General features: G+C 39.9%; 1 protein-coding gene across 5 annotated transcripts in view; it reads left to right on the top strand.

Annotated features, from left to right (window-relative positions):
- The window catches only part of PLCB4 (phospholipase C beta 4), a 382,602-nt gene that overhangs the window by 339,918 nt on the left and 20,811 nt on the right, over positions 1–21,873 (top strand). For all 5 annotated transcript variants that reach the window (XM_079783902.1, XM_079783900.1, XM_079783901.1 and 2 more), the window contains 7 exons: positions 1,231–1,333; positions 3,281–3,445; positions 6,424–6,628; positions 9,372–9,460; positions 10,432–10,582; positions 16,123–16,172; positions 16,306–16,371. In XM_079783902.1, coding sequence (XP_079640028.1) covers positions 1,231–1,333; positions 3,281–3,445; positions 6,424–6,628; positions 9,372–9,460; positions 10,432–10,582; positions 16,123–16,172; positions 16,306–16,371 — 829 coding nt within the window. The remainder of the gene's footprint in view (positions 1–1,230; positions 1,334–3,280; positions 3,446–6,423; positions 6,629–9,371; positions 9,461–10,431; positions 10,583–16,122; positions 16,173–16,305; positions 16,372–21,873) is intronic.

The raw sequence follows: 21,873 nt of genomic DNA, 5'->3' as shown, positions 1-21,873 counted from the left end.
CCATGCGTCTCCCCAAGCAGCACTACAGGCAAATAACCCCAAACTGCTGCCCAGGGAGCTCTAAACTAACCCAGTGGAGTATCATCCCGTCCTGTAATGGACTCTCAGAAACTTCTTGGCCTCTCTGGTTGAATATCTAATTGTTATCATGAAAAACAACCAGTCAAGATGAAATGTTTCAGCAGCTGTGGGTTCAGCGTGCACACTCCACCTCTTCTTCCTGCCATGTGGTTCTCTGCCCGGGTACCTCCACAGGGCGGACGGCCCCATTGCCCGAATCACCCTCCACTTTGGCCTGTGCCCGTGTCCGCCATGCAGACTGGTGCCAAATGCATTTCCTGTGTCAGAAAACATCAGGCAGGACCAGCTACATTATTTTCGGTAACTAATGCAAAATGGAAACAAAGGGCTCCTTGTTCACAAATGATCAGGAACTCATTTACTAGTTCCGATCGTTCCTAGTAGATTCCTTTGGTGGATTCTATATCCAAGATCTTGTCATCTGTGAAAAGACATAGTTTCACTGCTTTTCCAATCTGGATACCTTTTATTTCATTTCTCACCTAGTTACCCTGACTAGAAATAGAGAAAGAATTACATCTTTATTTTCACCCACCTGTAACTGAAATTTCAGATTTCCTTTGATTATTAACACAGGCAGCGACTCACAGTAATATCAGTGGCACCTGTGACTCTCGCCAATTTACATCACAGCTGTTTTCTACCATTACTATTGTTCCAGATCTTCAAATTATTTTTATGCCTAGCAGCACTTTGAGGTTATGGTAATTATCACACTTTCCATTACATCTCATAATTTTAACACATTCGTTAAAACACAATAAAGTAGAATATCACATATTTTCTATGTTTTGATAGCTCCAGCTTATTTAATTGGTTTTTCATTCCATTTTATTTTGTGCACATAAGGGCAAGGACGTGGAGGGGTCCATGGCATAAACAAGTCCGAGAGAAAATGGTAGCAGCAGGAAGTCCTAGGTGTCCCTGGTCCTAGAATCTTGAGAACATTCCTTCTTCCCTGCTCCTCTTTAGGATTATCCAGGGTTATTCTCTTCAGTCCTTAGGAATGTTCTCTAGATATGCCTAAAAGCATAGCTCCTAAGTTAGAGATGGGGGAAGAGAAGGATTTAGTGCCCTGAGGAGTTAGTGTTTTAGAGTTTGTAAATGCAACTGATAAAATAAATTCCTTCTGTGCTTGTGTCCCATCAGGTACCTTCTCAAACCCGATTTCATGAGACGGCCCGATCGAACATTTGATCCTTTCTCTGAAACTCCTGTTGACGGGGTGATAGCAGCCACTTGCTCAGTGCAGGTAAGGCCCCTGCTCTTCACAGAATAGTATAAATGTGTAGGTAGGTGGTCCTGGAAAGGTCTCAAGAAGTCACATTTGAAATGTTTAATGCCAGTGATCAAGATCCATGTGTTGCTCTCAAATTTTACTTCAAATCCCCCCTTTTTCTCTTAAGAGATCCATTTTTTTTCCACTAATAAAAGTATCAGCTATGTTTAGTGAAATTCGAGAGATTAAAAAAAAGTATCTAATAGAGGATATGGAGCAACAGAAACTCTAATTCATTGTTGGTGGGAATGCAAAATGGAATCCACAACTTTGGAAGGCAGTTTGGTGATTTCTTACACAACTAAACATACTTTTATCCTGCGATCCAGCAGGCATGCTCCTTGGTAGTTAGGCAATGAATTGAAAAATATGTCTATACAAAAACCTACACAGGGATGTTTAGAGCAGCTTTATTCGTAATTGCCAAAATTTGGAAGCAACCAAGATATCCTTCAGTACGTGAATGAAAAAATAAACTGTGGTACATCCAGACAATGAATATTAATCAGTGCTAAAAGGAAATGAGCTATTGAGTCATGAAACACATGGAGGAAACAAATGCACATTACTAATGGAAGAAGCCAATCTGAAAAGGCTGCATACTGTATGATTTCAACTATATGATGTCCTGAAAAAAAGCAAAACGGTGGTTGCCATGTGAGGGGTTGCGGGGAGAGGAATAAGTAGAGCACAGAGGATTTTAGGGCAGTGAAACTATTCTATATGGTACTGCAATAGTGGAACACGTCATGTTACATTTGATCAAATCCATAGAATGTGCATCACATCATGTTACATTTGATCAAATCCATAGAATATACAACATCAAGAGTGAAAGTGTAATGTAAACTATGAACTTGAGGTGATAATGGTGTGTAAGTGTTTATTGATGCAACAAATGTACCACTCTGATGAGAGATATCCATAATGTAGGAGGTTGCGTGTGTCAGGACGGGAGATACATGCAAACTCTCTTTACTTTCTGCTCAATTTTGCTAAATTGAACATAAAATTGCTCTAAAAAATAAAGTTTATTAGTGGAATTAATACCCACTGTATAATTCCATTTCTACAAATTTCTGGAAAACACAAACTAAGGTATAATGACAAAAAGTAAATCAGTAGTTTCTAGGGGACAGAGCTGTGGGGAGGGATTGCTAAGGGGCACAAAGGAACCTTGCGGGGTGATGGAAATGTTTGTTGTCTTCATTGTGGTAATAGTTTCCCAGATGTGCTCATATGTCAAAACTGATTTCATGGTGCACTTTAAATATGTAGTTGATTGTATGTCAATTATACCTCAAAAAACGGTTTCAAAATTATTACATAGTGGATAATATGAAAAAAAAAACTGATAAATGGCTATAGTCATTTAGGAAGTAAATGGAAAATTATCTTTCCATAGCTTTACAATAATAAACAGAATTTAATGCTGGTCTTTACAAATATATAACACATAGCTGACTGGTGTCAATATCAGTAAGGAATAACAGACATTGCTTTTCTTCCTGTGTGTGTCTTTTCAAGACTTTTAAAATAATTCAGTAAAAGTATGGTATGGCAGCATTTTGTAGCTATGAAGAGATCTTAGGGTATTTTGAACCCATCACTTCCTTTCATAGGTTTGGGCACTTTGGTGAGATGAATATACTTGGACACTATTTCTTTCTATTATGTGATTTGTATATATATTTCCCTTGTTCTTTTTCTAGGCAGTTCTCCAGGGTAGTACCTCTGCCTAGAATAGTTTTTTGCAGAGAGTAGTTGCTTAATAATATTTTAGTTTAATAAGGAGTGAAGCCATTCTTTCCATAAATAATTGAAATTTCTAAAGATGAACAGAGATTTTATTACTTCCTGATTATTCTTTGCTTCTGATGATTACAGACTTTACTCCTCTCTCTTGTCCTATTGCTATAGGTCATATCAGGTCAGTTCTTATCAGATAAGAAAATTGGCACATATGTAGAAGTGGATATGTATGGGTTGCCCACTGACACTATACGTAAGGAATTCCGAACTCGCATGGTGATGAACAACGGACTCAATCCAGTTTACAATGAAGAATCATTCGTATTTCGGAAGGTAGGACCTTTTCAATGTGCCAGACTCACTCTGCTCCCTTGGGAGCCATGTTTTCATGCATAGACACTGCATGATAGAAGAACAATTATTCAACCCAAAATATTTTATTTTCCTTCTTCTCATGGGTAAGCGCTGTAGCTGTCATATGATTATTGTTTCTGTTTGTCCCTGTCCTTCTTTTGGCTCTTCTCTGCTTCTTCGAGGAGCCCATCTCCTATGTGGCAACGCCTAGGCCCCAGGTGTGCAGTCTGCTTAGAATGTATCCTTGCTTGTGGACACCATTATACATGGGAGAGTTCTTCCCTGCCCTAGCAGCAGCTGGTAACTTACACTGCTCCGTTAGCCAAGAGGGCAAGTAGTGTTTCACTATAATTAAGGCCAATAAATGTCTTCAAATGGGGCAGTTGGTATTGTCCTGTCTCCAGAAAGTGTGATACCTATTGCTACCTGCAGGTCTGTGCTTCACGTGCTACTTTTTGTATTTTGGGTGTTTTTTTCAATACCATAATTTGATCCTAAGAACAACCATAGCTATTCTGTTATGATTCATATTTTAACCTTCTAATTATTTTTCATTTTGTTTCTCTTTTGTCAATTAAAAACAAATTGAAAAATTCATTCATTAGCTTTGTTGTCTTTAAGAATGTCTGTTTCTCTTGCTTTTTCTGTTATCCTGACCAAAATGGTTTCTTGCTTCTTCTCTAGGCACAGGTTTTCCAGGTGTTTCTGCTCCATTTGTGTGTCATGCAGCACAGATAATCGGTTTCTTGTCTTAATGCATAGGGATTATTCACCTCAGAATGGACCATCTCATTTACAGAAAGCTGTGTAGGGGAGATTGATGTAGGGACAATGAAACAGGTTACTTGGGGATTTAGGTCCTCCCCGTGATGTGAATAACGTTGTCATGCAAACCCCACACTGTCACCTGGTCTACTGCTGTCAGAGTGAGGGATAAATTGCATACACACCTGTGATCTTTCTCTCTTCCCTAGTTTTTCCAATTTGTTATAGCCGGGTCTGTTGTCCTTTGGGCCAGTGTTCTTTGTCATAATGAATAATCCTGATACATAGTTCTAGAAATTCAGAACTTTCACTGCAGAGGCTTTTTGTTTTTTTTTTGTTTTGTTTGTTTGTGTTTTTTTTTAAATTTCTTTATTGATGAAGGTATCACATATTTGTCCTCGTCCCCCCATTCCCATCCCACACCCCTCCCCACACATGCCCCCACCCCCCTGTTGTCCTTAACCGCTGGTTAGGCTCATATGCCACTGCAGAGGCTTTTTGTTTTCATGAGTAAGGAGATACCAAAATTGGTTTTTATATGTGATACTAGAGCCCTGGTGCACAGATTCGTGCACCAGTGGGGTCCTCGGCCTGGCCTGTGGGGATCGGGCCGAAACAGGTTCTCCGACATCCCCTGAGGGGTCCTGGATTGCAAGAGGGCGCAGGCCAGGCCGAGGGACCCCACTGGTGCATGAATCTGTACACCAGGCCTCTAGTAGGCATATAAGATCTTCGGTTTATCTCTTCCCACCTTCCCCCGCCTTGTCTCTGAGATTCATCAGTCTATTCCATGTTTCCATGCCTGTGGTTTCCACCCCTGCATTGAGCATCTGCCCCCTGGTGGTCAGTGCGTGATATAGCTACCAGCCAGTTGGCTGGTTGGCCAGTTGCTTAGGCTTTAATATACATAGATTACTGGCCCCAGAAACAAATGCTAATTCTGGATACTGAAGTTAAATTGTCTATTATTGATATTAAGCACTTTAATTGTTTCCTTCTCTGTTATTGTTTTTGTTCTTTGCAGTAATCTCACAGGTAATAAACCTCCATTCATCACCTGAGGAACAATAGAGTGAATGAAGTTGGCTGAATTTTAGCTTTTTGCCTTTTCATCTTATTAAAGTAGGAATTAAATTATCACCCTTAGGCAGAAATAATCAATCAATATATCATCTAACTTTAGACATTGTACTCAAATCAGTCCAGATATCCTGGATTGCTCTTAGCTAATTAAAAGGCACTTCTGATAAACAACCCAACAGTTATGGCTCAGTGGTTGGGCATCAACCTATGAACCAGGAGGTCACGATTCAATTCCTGGTCAGGGCACATGCCCAGGTTGTGGGCTCGATCCCCAGTAGTGGGCATGCAAAAGGCTGCTGATCAATGACTCTCTATAATCATTAATGTTTCCATCTCACTCTCCCTCTTCCTTCCTCTCTGAAATTAATAAAAATATATATTTTTAAAAAAACATGGGATTTTCTTTTGTGATGTTGCTATTTTGTATCTGAATAGGGTTTCTGTTCTCTGAGCTCAGGTTTTATGTCAATTTATTCAGTTTGGGAATGGCGAGAGTAGGTGTCTTGGTTCTATGTTAATGTTTCTAGCTGTCCCATATTACTCTACTTAATATCTCAAAATAAGTTAAAAATTGAGGAATGCAATAAAAAAGGGAGAATTCAAATTTATATATAAATTATATTTTATACGTAAAGCTTTCCTTCAGAGACACTTCCTACATTCTTAAGAACAGGCAGAATTAGATATCAGAAGCAGCCCAGGTAGCAGACAGACCACCAGATTAGACGTCAAGAGTCCCGATTGCCAGGCCCAATTGTCGCTGACTACCCCTGAGATTAAGGAAAGTCACTTATTTATCAGGGCCTCCTTTTGCTCATCCATTTCATGGTTGGGGATTGGGAAAGATGACAAGGATTGGGCTAGTGATCTTTCACATCCATTCCATCTAAAATTTTCAATGAGATGATTTCCAGGAAGCCTGTCACATTGCCTTTCTCAACGGCTTGGGCACTGTGGCTTATACAGCATTCTCTGGGAAGGCAGATTGATCATTTTCAACCATAAAGGGGCCTTGAAGAGCAATGTGGATGTGACCCCCATTCCTAGAATCGTGGTTCTTGGGAGCTGCTTTCCTAAACTCAGTGAAAAGTACCACTCTTTGTTTGCAGGTAATCCTCCCTGACCTGGCAGTCTTGAGGATAGCAGTGTACGATGACAATAACAGGCTCATCGGCCAGAGGATTCTCCCACTGGATGGCCTCCAAGCCGGCTATCGACACATTTCCCTTCGAAATGAGGGAAATAAACCATTATCACTGCCCACAATTTTCTGCAATATTGTGCTTAAAACATATGTGCCTGATGGATTTGGAGGTAAGTTAAACATTTGGGTTCAGAATATGATATATATATCTATATATCTACATATTTTTATTCATATATAAATATATCTACATCTATATCTATAATAATGAAAGCGTAATATGCTAATTAGACCGGAGGAAGCTGGGGCTGTGAGGGAAGCCCGGGTCCTGGGTGCCTACTGGCGGCCTGAGGGAAACCCGGGTCCCGGGTGCCAGAGGGAAGCCGGTGCCAGCATCCGGTGAAGGAAGGCCTTCTCTTACAAGAATTTCATGCATCAGGCCTCTAGTATGCATATATTTGTGGCCCCAAATTACAAGATTATAAAATATTTCACCAATGGTTTAAGAAAAATCTGTTCCTCCAGTGCTGCCAACCCTGGTAGCCGCAAAGAAACCAAGGAAAACTGGCAACCCCAGTGTTCATAAGAAGTGAAAGGGCAAGTTAGATTCTTTTTAAGGTTCTTTCTTATTTTTAAATATAATTTCATGTTGTTTATCAGTTTGTCAAATATGTTTGTGAAGGATATACTTTACAATATTATGTCTCCCCCTTATCATTCAAAGGGGGGTGGGGGGGAGACATAATATTGAAACATTGATATCGACTGGTATCACTAAAAGATTTAAATTGAACTCAACTCTCAGCATGCCTGGAGTTTCTTCCAAATCCACAAGAGAGTTCAATTTCCCAATAAAAGATCTTAGTCCTCAGTCCATGGAAGACCACCTTTGTTTTTCCTGAGGTGACCAATGGGAGGAATCTAAAGCTGGACCAATTCACAGGATTTTGTTTAAACATAAATATATTAACATTTTATAAACTTCAACTAAGCCAAGAACATTAAACGAAAACAAAGATTTTCAGTATTCTCAGAGTCTGTTCAACCAAATGGACACAGTACAGCAGAGCAATTGCATCAAATTAACCCACAGTTCAAATGCTGACTCCACTACTGGCCAGATGACTTTGGGCCAGTGACAGAACCTCTCAAACCTCTCATTTCCCCGCCTCTGAAGCAAACATACTAATACTACCTGCCTCATGGCATTCTTGTAGGATGCTCATCATTATGATATTGCCAGAGCCAGGCTCAAAAATGTGTGCATGCTTGTACATGTGGCTGTAAGTACAGCTGTGATTTCTATACTGGAACACATCAGAGTTTGATTTGGGGAACTGGGGGTTATTTTGTTGTTTGATTGTAGCAATGCATGCTGCTCTGGAGGGCAGATTTTCTGCAATTAGTCCTCAACTTTAAAAATCTGATTGCTGGTTCAAAAAGCCACAAAGATTTTTCAGTCCCAAAATCCAGAGTAAAGACTTCTTCCTTCCCCCCCTTCTCCTGTGTTTTATTTTAAAAAATTAAAAGAAGCCTATTAGAAGCAACAGCATATAGTAAAAGGTGTGAGAGACATAAAAGAAGCTGGGAGAGGGTTCTGTGGGCCAGGTAAGTGGATCAGAAAGGTATTATAACTAACCATAAAATGGACTATGTAAGCAGCCCTTAAAAATAATGTAGTTTATCTTGCCCGGTGTGACTCAGTTAGTTGAGCATCATCCATGCACTGAAAGGTCGCTGGTTTGATTCCGGTTCGGGCACATGCCCAGATTGTGAGTTAGACCCCTGGTCAGGGTGCATGCAAAAGGCAACTGATCGATGTCTCTCTCTCTCTCTCTCTCTCTCTCTCTCTCTCCCCCCTCTCCCTCCCTCTCTAAAAATCAATAAAAGCATATTTTTAAAAATAGCAACAATGTAGTATTTATATATTGCTGATATGGAAGTATTTCTAAGATATGTGAAGTTTAAAAATAAAAAAATAGGTGGAGAAAACTATAAATCCATATAGAATTCTGAAAAAAATAAGGATACAAGAAATGGGTAATGGTAATTATCCACTGAGTATAGAATTGGCAGGAGAGGAGATTTTTACTTTTCATATTATATATTTGAATATTTAAAATATATCATCTTTATTATATTATTAAAATAACATATTTTCTGTTATAAAAGGGAAAAGAAAAATTTTAACTGAGAAAAATTATCTTATGGATGTAATTAGGAAAGGAATTCTGCTAGGGGGAAATTGATAAACATAATTTTTTAAATTTGTAAATTATGCACTGTTTTAAGGTAACAAGAATAATCATTCCTTCTATGGTATTAGCAAATTAGGCAAAATTATATGAAATTCTATTTGAAAGTACTTGGAACTCTTCAAATGATGTTATATAAAAGATGGAATTTTACTGAATTGCTGAAACAACACTGGAGAAATATTTCAGTTTATCTACCATGGGACAAAATTGGCTTTAAATATGCATTAATGTTCTCTATCTAAAAATCAGCTTAGTGCCAGTAGCATCTACTATGCTTCAAGTACTTTTGACATTCATCATCTCACTGAATTCTCACCATATCCTGCAGGGTGGGTAGTATCAGTTTTAATTTACAGATTAAGAAACAAAATCTGGGGACATTAATTGACTTGCTCAAGGTCACACAAGTACATAGTCAGGAGCCTAAGGCAATCTACTGCCTGCTGTACTTGGGGAGAACCAAAGGGAAAATCATCTGGCTTTACTTATTTCTTGCTTTCAGCAACTAGCTCTACTTTATGAACTTGTCTCATGTCCTAGGAGAAGGAACTTAGAGGGCACAATGTGTGTCCAGGATTCTAAATAGTTAGCTGCATCTTCTTGGATGTTTTTAGTAAAACAGAATTAACAGCTCAGTGTTCTATTTATTCCCCAGATATTGTGGATGCTTTATCAGATCCAAAGAAGTTTCTTTCAATTACGGAAAAAAGAGCAGACCAAATGAGAGCTATGGGCATTGAAACCGTAAGTAGCAATAGTCAATTAAAGACAGCCAAGTGGGGAAGTGTAGTTGTCCAACAGTGATTAAAAGAGGAAGACAAAGTGATAAATTACTATAACAAGTTCAAAGAAGGTTTTTGAAACGGAATTTATCAATTCACCAAAATAGTTTCAAGGGTCAGTGAGAGGGTAGCATATTTAATAAAATGTGACCACCATCTCAAAATCCCACTTCTTCAACATGGCTTAACTCACATCTGGGGACCCTTTCCCCATTAGAAACAAAATTGGAAAAAAAAAATCCATTGTTTAAAATATAGGATGCTTTGCCCTGCTGATGTGGCTCAGTGATTATGGATTGACCCATGAACCAGGAAGTCACAGTTCAATTCCCAGTCAGAATACATCCCCTGGTGCAGGAGGCAGTAGATCAGTTATTTTCTCTCATCATTGATGTTTCTATCACTCTATTCCTCTCCCTTCCTCTCTGAAATCAATAAACACACACACACACACACACACACACACACACACACACACACACACACACAATGCTTTTGTGATACATTGAAATACCAACCAACCCAACTCAGTAGATTAATGAAAGTGACGTGGATTATTTTGTTATTTTTTAACAGTCTTATATCCAACCTTTTCCTGTGTCAGTGCACAGATGTGTTGTTAGTTTCTTTGATTGTAAGGCTCCCTTTATCACACTCAGTTTAGAGTGGAAGCGACAATCTCTCCAGAGCTAGCAAAGGAGAAGGTATACCCTGCTTGTAAAGGAATTGGATCTTCTTTCCTCGGCTACTTCATTTGCGTCAAGCCTGAGGAAACCATATAATGTTTCCTCCTGCCAGGCAAAGACCCATCTATGAGACAGTTGCAGGGGAGAAGTTAAGTGGTACAGACTGGACTCGGTAAAATAGAGAATGTGAAGGCAGTTGAACTTGAGCTGGCATTCACTTGGGATAATATAAACATTTCTGTTGCAGAGTGACATAGCTGATGTGCCCAGTGACACTTCTAAGAACGACAAGAAAGGAAAGGCCAACACTGCCAAAACAAATGTAACCCCACAGAGCAGCTCTGAGCTCAGACCAACCACCACGGCCGCCCTGGGGTCTGGCATGGAAGCCAAGAAAGGTAAAGGAATGTTGTTTGGGCTCCTTATCTGTTCTGGCAATTTTAGACTCTTTTTAAAAAGTATTTTATGAGGGTATTTAGAATTGTTAATTTTGTCAATTTTCATGGCCCCATAAAACTTAAGAGCAGAATGTTTTCTTGTGGATTGGGCAAACTGCTTAATTTCTCTGATTGTTTAATAGAGTCAACATTTGTGTTTCGTCTGCTAGATCCCCTGCACCTTAGTTACACTGAGTACAATACCCATGGTTATAGAAGATGTTTAATTCAGTGTCCTTTTAGGGAAGCACTTTCACACGCTAAATTTCACGAACGCTTCCCACTCTCTTCTGGATACCCCACAATAGACACTTACCTGGACAGCCAGTAGGTTCATGAACCAACAGAATCATGCTTGTTCAGACACTTCTAAATTTCAAACACTTCAAAAAAAATAAAATGAATTCCTTATTGACAATTTCTTCCCACCTGGAGATATTTAGCATCCATAACTATTTATTTTTAAAATCATCAGGTGAGCATCTGAAGGCCAATTCTTTGTGCTTACCTGTGGATGAAACAAAAGATCATAAGAGGTGTCATCCAAAAAGAACTATGTAACCCAAGTGCTAAAATTCAGCTGTTATATGGAAAAACAATTGGCTGGTTGACTTCCATTCTTAGTGGCCAGGCATCCATTCTGATTGGATGGTGCCATTTCCATACTGCTAATTAAATACTTTAAATATCCTCATTGATCATGAATCATTGACTTAATCAGTCTTCTTACTTTAAGTAGAATTTATCTTTTTCCTAATGATTTTTTACTCAGTACATATATTTCCCAGTTATATGGGAATTCACCGTCCTTGATATAAGGAAATCAAATTGCTTATACACTTAATTCACATAGTGCTGCAGTTTAAGGGAAGAAACTACAGGCTTTCCCAAACCAAAATAACGTAGTAATTTAGCAGGAAACTAAGTGTGCGTTGAGCTTTATAAAACAAATTAGAAAAAGACACTGCACAAAAGTAGCCCAAATTGTATGTTGCCTGCAGCTGTTTTCCTATTCCTCCCTGGAAAAAAACCTGGAGCAAGGTAATGATAAGGCCTTGGGCACTCCATACCAGCACTGGTCATTATCACCGTTAGCCACTCAGCTAGAGATAGACTTGGAAAATGGGAGGGTTTTTGTTTAATGAAAGCTCTTATATTACACCCAGAGTAAAAGGACATTTGTAATTATAGTGAGTTAAATGGCCTGAAAAACAGTGCAGTGGAACAAGCTTACAGAGGACAGAAGTAAGCCTAGTTCTAGAAGGGAACATGCGTGCATTTGGAACTGCCTCAACCCTGATTCCCAAAAAGGCTGCATTTGAAGGAGCCAAGTGGCTCTCACTTTCAGTCTAGTCTCCTTGACAGTCGTCCTAAGAGAGAGGACGACTGATTCATTTTGGCCTCTTATTCAGGAGACTTGGGAGCCAACTCTAAGTGGCATTACTAGGTTTTACAAGAAATACCTCCACACCTTCAGAGACCTCAGATAAGATAGGGCAGACTTCTGCACAGGCTGCAGTCAATGCTAGCTGAACCCTCAGGAACAGGAGGGGAGAGGGGATCCCTTCCAGCAAGGGTCCCACAGAAAACTTACAGATGAGATCCCAAGTGAGCTAGGCCTTGTAACCTAACTCTGACGTAAATATGAATAGACGGTGGAGAAGCCAAAAGAAGGCAGCCTAGAAAGAAGCAACATAGGAAGCAACCTGGATGTGTAGGAAAAGGGGCCAGAGGAATGCTGATAGGTACTGGTGAGTGGTTCAACTTTCCTGGTGTGGAAAGGGTTCTGGGACCACCCTGAAAAGGCGATTGGGAATGACCATCAAAGGAGTATTTTAAGAAGATGAATTCAGCTTTGGCAGAAGAAGTCATTGAAAGGGGGAGGTAGATGCTAAGGGCCAGTTAAGAATTATGGTGTGCATGCTGCTATTATAACATTATTCACATTATATATTTATATTATATTTATATAACATGATCACAACCAGAGAAAGGGGTGATTGCAGGCAAGACAACACCTCCCCTTCATCAGTGAATCCCAGGTACCATGCCCAGTAATGATCTAGCAGTATCTTTTCTTAGCAAGTAAATGACTGATCAATGAATGACCCATCGATTGTCAAGGAGAGTCTGGATTAAGCTGGAAGTAGTTAGGGAGAAAGAAGGAAAGAAAGAAAAAAAATAGATATAAGTTGCTACTTATTGGGCCTTAGGAAGGATGAGACTCAGTGAGAACTCAACAGACTTTAAGGACAGGTCACAGATAGATGGTGCCACTGAGAGAATTAGAGGTCAAGAGGAACTGCTTTTGGTAAGTTGATTGGATGTCATTGAGTTCAAGTTGTTGATGGTACACCTGTGCAGAAACATGGACATCAGAGTAATGGCAGGACAAGATGAGGGAGAGGGAGAGGGAGAGGGAGAGGGAGAGGGAGAGGGAGAGGGAGAGGGAGAGGGAGAGGGAGAGGGAGAGGGAGAGAGAGAATATGAGAATGCTTGGAAATGAATGGGAAAAAACAGAGATCTATGTTATAGGAAGATTGAGTTTTGAGAAGGTATTGTAGATTGTCCAGGGAACTGAAGACTGCAAATTAATGTTGAATAAGGCATGCTTTGATGGTGAAGGTGGAAACCAGGTTAGAAAAAATTCAACGATTAAGGTATGAAATGATTGTCATGGAGGACAGTAGCATGCTGATAGGAACCAATGAAAAGAAAGAGAAGGAAAATGCAAGGAGAGGTATATATTGAAACAAAGCTTGAGGAAGAGCTGAAGCAAAAGATAAGGAGAAATTCTACTTTATAAGGAGGGAACAGAGATATTCTGTCTGAGCCAAGAAAAAGGATGAGTGAAAAGGAGTTTCAGGGTAGAAAGTAAGAACTGTGACAGAAGCTATATCAGTTAGCATGTGCCGCACAACACATGACCTCAAGTTCTCATGGCTGAAAACAACCACCATTTACTGAGGTCATGTTTCATTGGATTGGTTGGTCTGAGCTTGTTTGGCTGATCTCTGTGTGTCTTGCTCATGCATCTGTGGTTGGCTGGTGGCTTGGACTAAAAGCTAGATATGAGATGGCCTCTCACATGTCTTTCAGCTGGCAAGTTGTCTCAACCAGTAGCATAAATAGGCTTGTCATAGGGTGCTCCCTGAGTGTCAAGAACAGTTATTTTCCAGCTTCTGCTAGAGTGCTATTGGGCAAAGCAAGTCACAAGGTTAACCCATATTCACGGGATAGAGAAATAGACTCCACCTCTTGATGAGAGGGGGGAGATTGTGGCCATTTTTGCATTGTAGCAGAGATTGATCCCATCTGATCTAAGAAGTTGGATAAGTGACCCTCTGCTGAGAGAGATGGAGGCAGAACTAAAGAATAAGATTATAGAAACATTTTGGAATAGCCACTGACTGGAATAGAACAATCCACAAAAAATGAGATCTGCCACAGAGCACGCAGGCCCCAGGTGAGGATGGGTGGCATGAATTAAGCCAGTGTAGCTTAATCTCATTACTTTTTCAGTAGTGCTCACAGGATTAGCAATAGAGGTGGGTAAAGAAGAGTTTAGGGAAACCCAAGCTTGAGATTGTCATAACCTGTATGGTGTGGTACCAAAGAGATTGGAGAGTATAATCTCTCCAATAAGGATAAGGAGATGCATCCTCAAAAGTTCTATCAGACACCCTGCCTTAGATGGAACTGAACATGTACCAATTCCTGTTCTGCAGAGTGTGTTACATCCCAACAATATTTATAGGAACTAAGATTTTTATAGGTTATTTGTATCTTTCTCAAAAAAAAAGAAAAACCAGGTGATAGAGGTTTTTGTTTTTATAGGTTCCTGTTAATTAAGGTTTAGTTGAATAAAAAAAATTGTTTCACCCTGACTGGTTTGGCTCAATGGATAGAGCATTGGCCTGCGGACTGAAGGGTCCCAGGTTCGATTCCAGTCAAGGGCATGTACCTTAGTTGCGGGCACATCCCCAGTGGGGGGTGTACAGGAGGCAACTGATCGATGTTGCTCTCTCATCGATGTTTCTAACTCTCTGTCCCTCTCCCTTTCTCTCTGTAAAAAATCAATAAAATATATATTTTTAAAAAATTGTTTCATCAGATTGGGTCAAACTCTGAAGATTTGTTAGACCTCAATTCTGTATGTTCATTTTATAGCAAAAGAAAAGAGACCCAAAGATAGGGTGGTTCTAGCCTTCCAAGATTCACTCCTCTGCCCTCCACTGCCTCTTACTATCCACAATAAAGCAGGGAATTAGCTTGAGACCTCAGACTTAAGAGAGAGGAGAGCAACCTCATATTTCCTTGACACCCATATCATAAAATGTTACAGGTCACAGACTGATTTCTCTCAGCCATGATTCTCCTTTTCCAGTCTTACCACCCTCACACTGGATGTGCACATCTTATTAAAATGAATAAAACTAAAAACAAGAGCCTAGAATGTGATGCCTGTCTTTCCTGAATATCTTACTCAGAGTCTTTGGGATTTTAAATCAATTATGCTACAGGGCGCACATTCATTTTGTTTGCCTACAATGAAAATTGGAAGCCAAATGGAACATGTTGGGGGATTCTTCTACAACTTTAGTTGCCGTGACGACCCTGGCCTAGCATCACTCAGATAGTAGAATGACTTAGTATATTACTCCAGGTCCTCCAGACAGCATCCTGGTGTACAATGGTTTGATTTCATTATTTCCTGGATTTTAAAGGCTTTGCTGTGCTCAATAGCATTTTGCTTACATGCTAAAATTAAATGTGGTTAAAAAAAAAAAAGGATACTGAAAAAAATATTTTGGTCTTTGATGATGATGAAGGTGGGACAGAGCTGAGAAGTAATTGACTGATATGGTATGCCTTGAAATGCAAAGATAAACGTAACTGTAAGAGATGCCATTGGGCCTGGTCAGATTTCCTGCATGGGGCCCACACCTCTTCCCCCCGCTGCTTGGAGTATTGGCTGATAGCAGATCACAGCTGCATGTTTCTCCCTGGAGAGTTGTCCTCAGACTGTGGGAGTTTTGCCTGGAAATGCCTGGAAGGTTTTGTAAGCGCTCTGAAGGCCCCTTCTGATGAAAATGGAGTTGCAAAAGCCCAGTTTCCTTACCTGAAGGTAGAAAAAGGCTGGAGGGCCATTTATGCTCAGCAGCTCCCTGTAGGATCAGGCTGGAAACACCCCCTGGCTTCTTCCTCTGTCCTGTCCTGCCTCTCTCTAGGGCTTCTCCCAAGAGCCTTTCTACAGTAAATCATGCTCACTCAAATCCCAGTCCCAGGCTCTGCTCCTAGGAAACCCAACCTAAGACGATAAGCATTTCAGTTGTATCTAGTTAATTGCTTTGTAATAAGAAATTCAGATGTTTATATTCATAACATTACGTGTAAAGCTGTTTCAAAACTTTTAGATGAGATTTTAAAACTGAATTTTCTATTATCAGTTATTCTCTCTAACTTTTAATATACACAGTGTCTAATCTTTTTTTTTTAAGGTATTGAACTTATCCCTCAAGTGAGGATAGAAGATTTAAAGCAGATGAAGGTAAAATTGCTTGATTACTTCAAGGACTCTTACATTATGCATATTGGTGAAACCAGTATATCTTTGTTTCTCACCAAGTGTAATTATTGTGGCTACAGAAACCTACTTTGGACCCTCTTTATTTCTGTCGCAGGCTTACTTGAAGCATTTAAAGAAACAGCAGAAGGAGCTGAATTCTTTAAAGAAGAAGCATGCAAAGGTACAGTTTGTGTGTACATACATATTTTGGGGTAGTTTTGTTTGCCTCTTTGGTTTTTTTCTGTTAGATCTCTGATGAAACCCTAAAACTACTTTTCTGTGTTATGGAACAATGAATTCTTCACATCCAAGAACACTGCTTAGAAACTACCACCAACCAACTGGACAGCAATATGTGCGTTTTAACTGGTCAGAAATGAAATTAAAACATAGAATCCCTTTGGGATCTGTTGTCACTGATTTGGAACCTATCTTTCTGACAGTTATTTCAAAGGCATCACAGAGCTTCACCCATTTAAAAATTGTTTCATAAAATGACTTTATCTAAACTAGTGGGCCATAGCCTAACTATTGAAGACCAGCTCACAATCTTAGCTCTAGGTACCAAAATTTCCTGGGTCCCTGGCAAATAGTTTGCAGAAACAGAGCATGGAGGGAGATGCTGACAGGCTCTCAACTTCTCACCAAGACCCATACAAAGAGGTCTTTTGACAATGATAGAAATTATAAGAGCGAGTTGCAAGTTGAAGAGAACAGCAAGAGGGGGCTTGAGTAATTCTCGCCTGAGTTGAAAAACTTCACAGCACCTTCCTGTTCTCCAGTCTCTGCCCACAGAGAAAGGCAGAAAGCGGAATACCTCCTTTCCTGGTAGGGCCCATCACAGCTTTTGTCGCTGGGAGGATAATGTCCGCCTCTTCCAATAAAGGCAATGAGAGCAAGAGAAAGTTAATTTCTTAAAAGGACCTCTGAGGTCTTTTAAACCAGCCAGGCATCCCCACTTCTTTAGACTCTGACCCAAGCCTCAAACCAAGGCAATTCCCACAAAGCTGGACTTGAGTGATGAGCCTATGAATCGCTCCGAAGAGCATGGCGTGGAACTCTGTCATTTCTTTAAGTGTGTGTGCTCTTTTGAGAAATTCATCCTAAGGTAGGCCTAGTAATAGCCCTTGTATTATTGAACTGATGGCTTAATATATTTGCTGATATGAAGGTCATGTCAAGGACAGTTTGCTCCTAAGTTTCATGAATAATTTTATGCAGTGGAATTCCTTTCATTGCCCATAGGGGAAACTTGCTACAGATTTTTATTAAGTTTGGGACTATTGGAGACAAAGCTATTTAAAGTAGTGATTTTAGCTTTGTTGGTCATTGACAACAACCTAGAATATGGAAAGGAAACAGAAAAGGAAATAAGAGAGAATGCAACTTGAATGGCCTTAATTATTAGGAATGGAGTTAGTACCCATATGGCAAGGCATCATTCAGCAGATTTTTCTCTCCATTTTAATTGGATCTCTGTTGTTGAGGCAGGCATTTCAATGGCTTTTGTGCTATTTGGAAACAAAGTGTTTGGCCTCATCCTCATTGATTATTTCTTTGAGGCATGACCAGAAAATATACTGTGACTGATAATAATCATAACAGCAATAATGGCAGCTAGAATTCTTGCATGCTCAGTATTTTCCAGATGCTATGCTCAGCACTTTACATGTATTATCTATTTACTAGAGACCCGGTGCATGAAATTCATGCACCTCAGCCTGGCCTGCACCCTCTCCCAGTCCGGGACCCCTCGCTTCTTACCGCCCGCCTGCTCACTGCTCCTTAACTCTCTGCTCTCTGCTCCTTAGCGCTGTTTCGGAGGTGGAAAAGGCTCCTGCCACCACTGCTGCACTGGCCAGCTGTGAGCCCAGCTTCTGGCTGAGTGGTGCTTCCCCTATGGGAGCACACTGACCACCAGGGGGCAGCTCCTGCGTTGAGTGTCTGCCCTGTGGTGGTCAGTGAGCATCATAGCGACCGGTCATTCTGGTTGTTCCGCCATAACAGTTGCTTAGGCTTTTATTATATAGATTACTCTCTACCCTATAAGGTAAATTTCTATTTAAATCCCCATTTTATTAAGTGAGGAAATTAAGGATTATAGAGATTAAGCAATTGAACTAATGTCCCAGAGTTAGGGAGGAGCAGAGCCAGTATTTGAACCCAAATCATCTGAGTCTAGAACTGAATTATTCTGTAAGATATTAGATGCTTTAATAAGTAAATAACTTCCCCTCAAGAAAGCAAATGGAGTGGCACACATGGGATGGGAAATTTTCCGTTTGGACAATGTTAATATACTGGCTACTAAAGAAGGATGCTCCTTAATTCTTTAGAACTTGGCCTACATAATACTGAGCAGAGTTGTCTGCTGATTCCTTGTCTAAACCTTTAAGTTTAAACTGACTCAGTCCTATTTGCTTACTCAGAAAAGTGGCAAAGATGATGTCTTAGCGTGGGCTGCTGTAACAAGCTACCACAGACCAGGTGGCTCAAACTACAAACATTTATTTCTCACAGTCCCGGAGGCTGGAAGTCCAATATCAAGGTGCAGCAGATTCAGTAGCTGATGAGAGTCCCCTTTCTGTTTTAAGGTGAACTCCTGTTGGATCCTCATGTGGTGGAGAGGGCTGTCCTCTCTCTCCTGTCTCTTCTTATAAGGGCACTAATCCCATTCATGAGGGCTCCAAGCTCATGGCCTAATCACTCCCTATCTCCAAATTCTGTCACATTGAGGTTTAAGATTCAACATCTGGATTTGAGGGGGGAGCATAAATATTTAATCTATAACAGTTGAAAATTATTTTTCTGTGAAATAATTTAGAGGTGACTTTAGTGGCTCTTTTTCTCCACCTCAGATGTCATTGCGCTTCATTCCTTTCATTTTCTTCACGCTGTTGACGGGAAATACTCATATTATTTAGTAACCAGCAAACCCTAGATGGATAAGAGAATCCAAGTTGCTTTATTTTATTTTATTTATTTAATTTATTTTTGCAGAGGACAACCTTGAGCTTCTGGGAGTTCCACATTAATATAAAAGCAAAACCTAAAGGAAGATTTTAAGTGCCTAAATGGACTTAAGTGGGCTTTTTTAACAGTGTAGTGTGCATTTTTTGGAGGAAGGCTTTAAGGTAACAGAGCTAAATTGTCACAGTAAAATGAGCATAGTTTGTTGCTTTTTAGAATGCTTTTCAGAAGGATTTTGGAGCAGGGAATGCACTTCATGGGCTGTTTTTCATATCTGCGTGTACTGCAGAAGTTCAAGTTACAAGTGTATGGTTATCAGCTTATGAATGAATTCCTTCTCCCATATTAAATTAACAGAAGTCCCCTCTTATTCAGCTTGCTTTGGCAGTGTAATTTATGAACTCTGAATTCTGTAATTTTTTATAGAAAACTACTACTACCAACAACATTAACATCTATTTAATGCCACTTTTGTGTCACACATTTTACATATATTCTCAAATCCTCATATTATCCCATAATACTATCTGCATTTTAGACATGAATAAAATGAAATCCAGAGAGGTGAGTCCTTTGTCCAGAGTAATACAACTAGTTAATGTTGTTAAGACTAAACTGCTTTTCATCTACTTGAATTGTCCATGAGGCTTTGCAAATAATTATTTTCAAATAATTAGACTTTCCTGTCTATAGACTTCCAGTGATTTTTCAGTCTGTAATACTTTCTAACATCTTCTACCGTTTCATCTGAAGCAACTTCTAAGATAAAAGATATATGTGAATATTGACTTAAAACAACAACCATTAATTTAGCTCACAATTTTGTGGGTCAGCAGTTTGGGCTGGATCAGCAGGAGCTGGGTTCACTCATGCATTAGCCGTTACTACCAGTTCGACTGGTGGTGGCCGATTTGGGACAGAGGGCTGGCTGACTTAGGAAGACCTCTGCTGAGCTCCTTCCTCAATGCTCTATGTGGTCTCTCACCTTCTAGCAGAGAGTCCAGGCTTGTCCATGGGGCAAGGGTCCCTAGAGACCAACCAGAAGCAGACAGGGTTTCTTGAGGCTGCAACTCAGAACTGGCACACCAGGAAGTCCACCTCATTCTCCTGGCTAATGCAAGTCATAGGCTGGCCCAGATTCAAGGAATTTGACTCTTGTCTCTTGACAATAAGAGTCACAAGGTCACATTTCAAAGGGGGATGGATACAGAGGGAGAATAAATGTGGCCCTTTTGGCAGTTTATCAACCATTTGCTTAGATGCTCAACCTCTGAGCCACACCAGCTGGGCAATATTATATTTACTTTTAATCCTAACAACCCTATGAAATAGGTATCACTGTCCCAGTGAAAAGATGAACAGACTGAGAGGGTAGGTGACTTGTCCCAGGATTTGAGACTAAAGAACCCAAGTCCTTAACCCAATGCCATGTTGCAGGAAATCCTAACTGAAATGTGTTTATACCATAGCAGAGAACACACATTGATAATATGGCTGGATTTAATTGCTGTTGCAACAACAAATTAAGCAAAACACCATTACATGTAACTCCTTGACCCCCCCAAATCCACAGCAAGATAACATCCACTTGAACTACCTGGCTTGTCTCCATTGTCAATACCTGTTCTGAGAACTTGCCCCCTTCCAGCACCATTCTCTCCATGAATTTTCCCAAAGGTGTTTATCCACCAGACAAGAATGCAGGGACCTTATGTACCCATGCATTTCTGAAGAATATATGTATGAACAAATGGTAGATCAAGTCTTGCATTAATTTACTAACAGGGCTGGGAAATTAAGGAAATCTTGGTAAAGTTAAAAATCCTTTCCACCTTTATATTTTATCAAAACTTTTAGAGATGTTCATAAATTAGTTTTGCTTTAAGTCAAGCCTACCTTAGGAAGAAAATTATATATTTAATTAAGTCACTCACTTAAAAAAATAAGCAAAAGGAAATATGACTGTGGGCATGGTTATAAAACCTGAACAACATCTATCCATTTCAGTCTCAAATGCCATTTGATTTCTCTAAGTTTCTCAAGAGTAAGACTAGGATATAATACCAAGTATCATTTTAGAGTTGGATATTACTTATTGTACTGATTGCCTCTAGGTTTGGGGGGCTGAGCAACTAAGGAAATCTGATTTCAGATAAGTCACTGGCTGTGGGAAAATTATGAGGAGGAAAGAATGGTTATAGAGCAATACTTATTTTCAAGGCATTGCAAACTCAATTTCAGTGATTGAATGAAGCAGATGGGAAATAGGTTAAATATCTTTAAGGCTGAAAACCAGAGCTCCTGGACACTGTCACCTTCCAGAATGCTGGTGAAAGAGATTTGAAATCAGCTGACAGTCACAACTAAGGCCCAGCTGGCATGGCTGTGGCTCAGTGGCTGAGCATTGACCTATGAACCAGGAGGTCACTGTTCAATTCCTGGTCATGGCAAATGCCCGGGCTGCGGGCTCAATCCCCAGTGTGGAGTGTGCAGGAGGCAACCAATCAATAATTCTCTCTCATCATTGATGTTTCTATCTCTCTCTCTCCCTCTCCCTTTCTCTCTGAAATAAATTACATATATATTTTTTTAAAACACAAAAAACAAACAACTACGTTGCCAATTCTCATGTGTAATGATGATTTTTAAGACTTTCCCAAATGTGCCAGGTGTTTAGAAGTCATATCAAATGATGAATAGTTATATTTAGCAT

The sequence above is a fragment of the Cnephaeus nilssonii genome (genome assembly GCF_951640355.1).
Source record: "Cnephaeus nilssonii genome assembly, chromosome: 11".
Lineage (NCBI taxonomy): Eukaryota > Metazoa > Chordata > Mammalia > Chiroptera > Vespertilionidae > Cnephaeus > Cnephaeus nilssonii.
The sequence above is the reverse complement of the archived record's forward strand: the minus strand, read 5'-3'. Positions and strand labels throughout refer to the sequence as shown.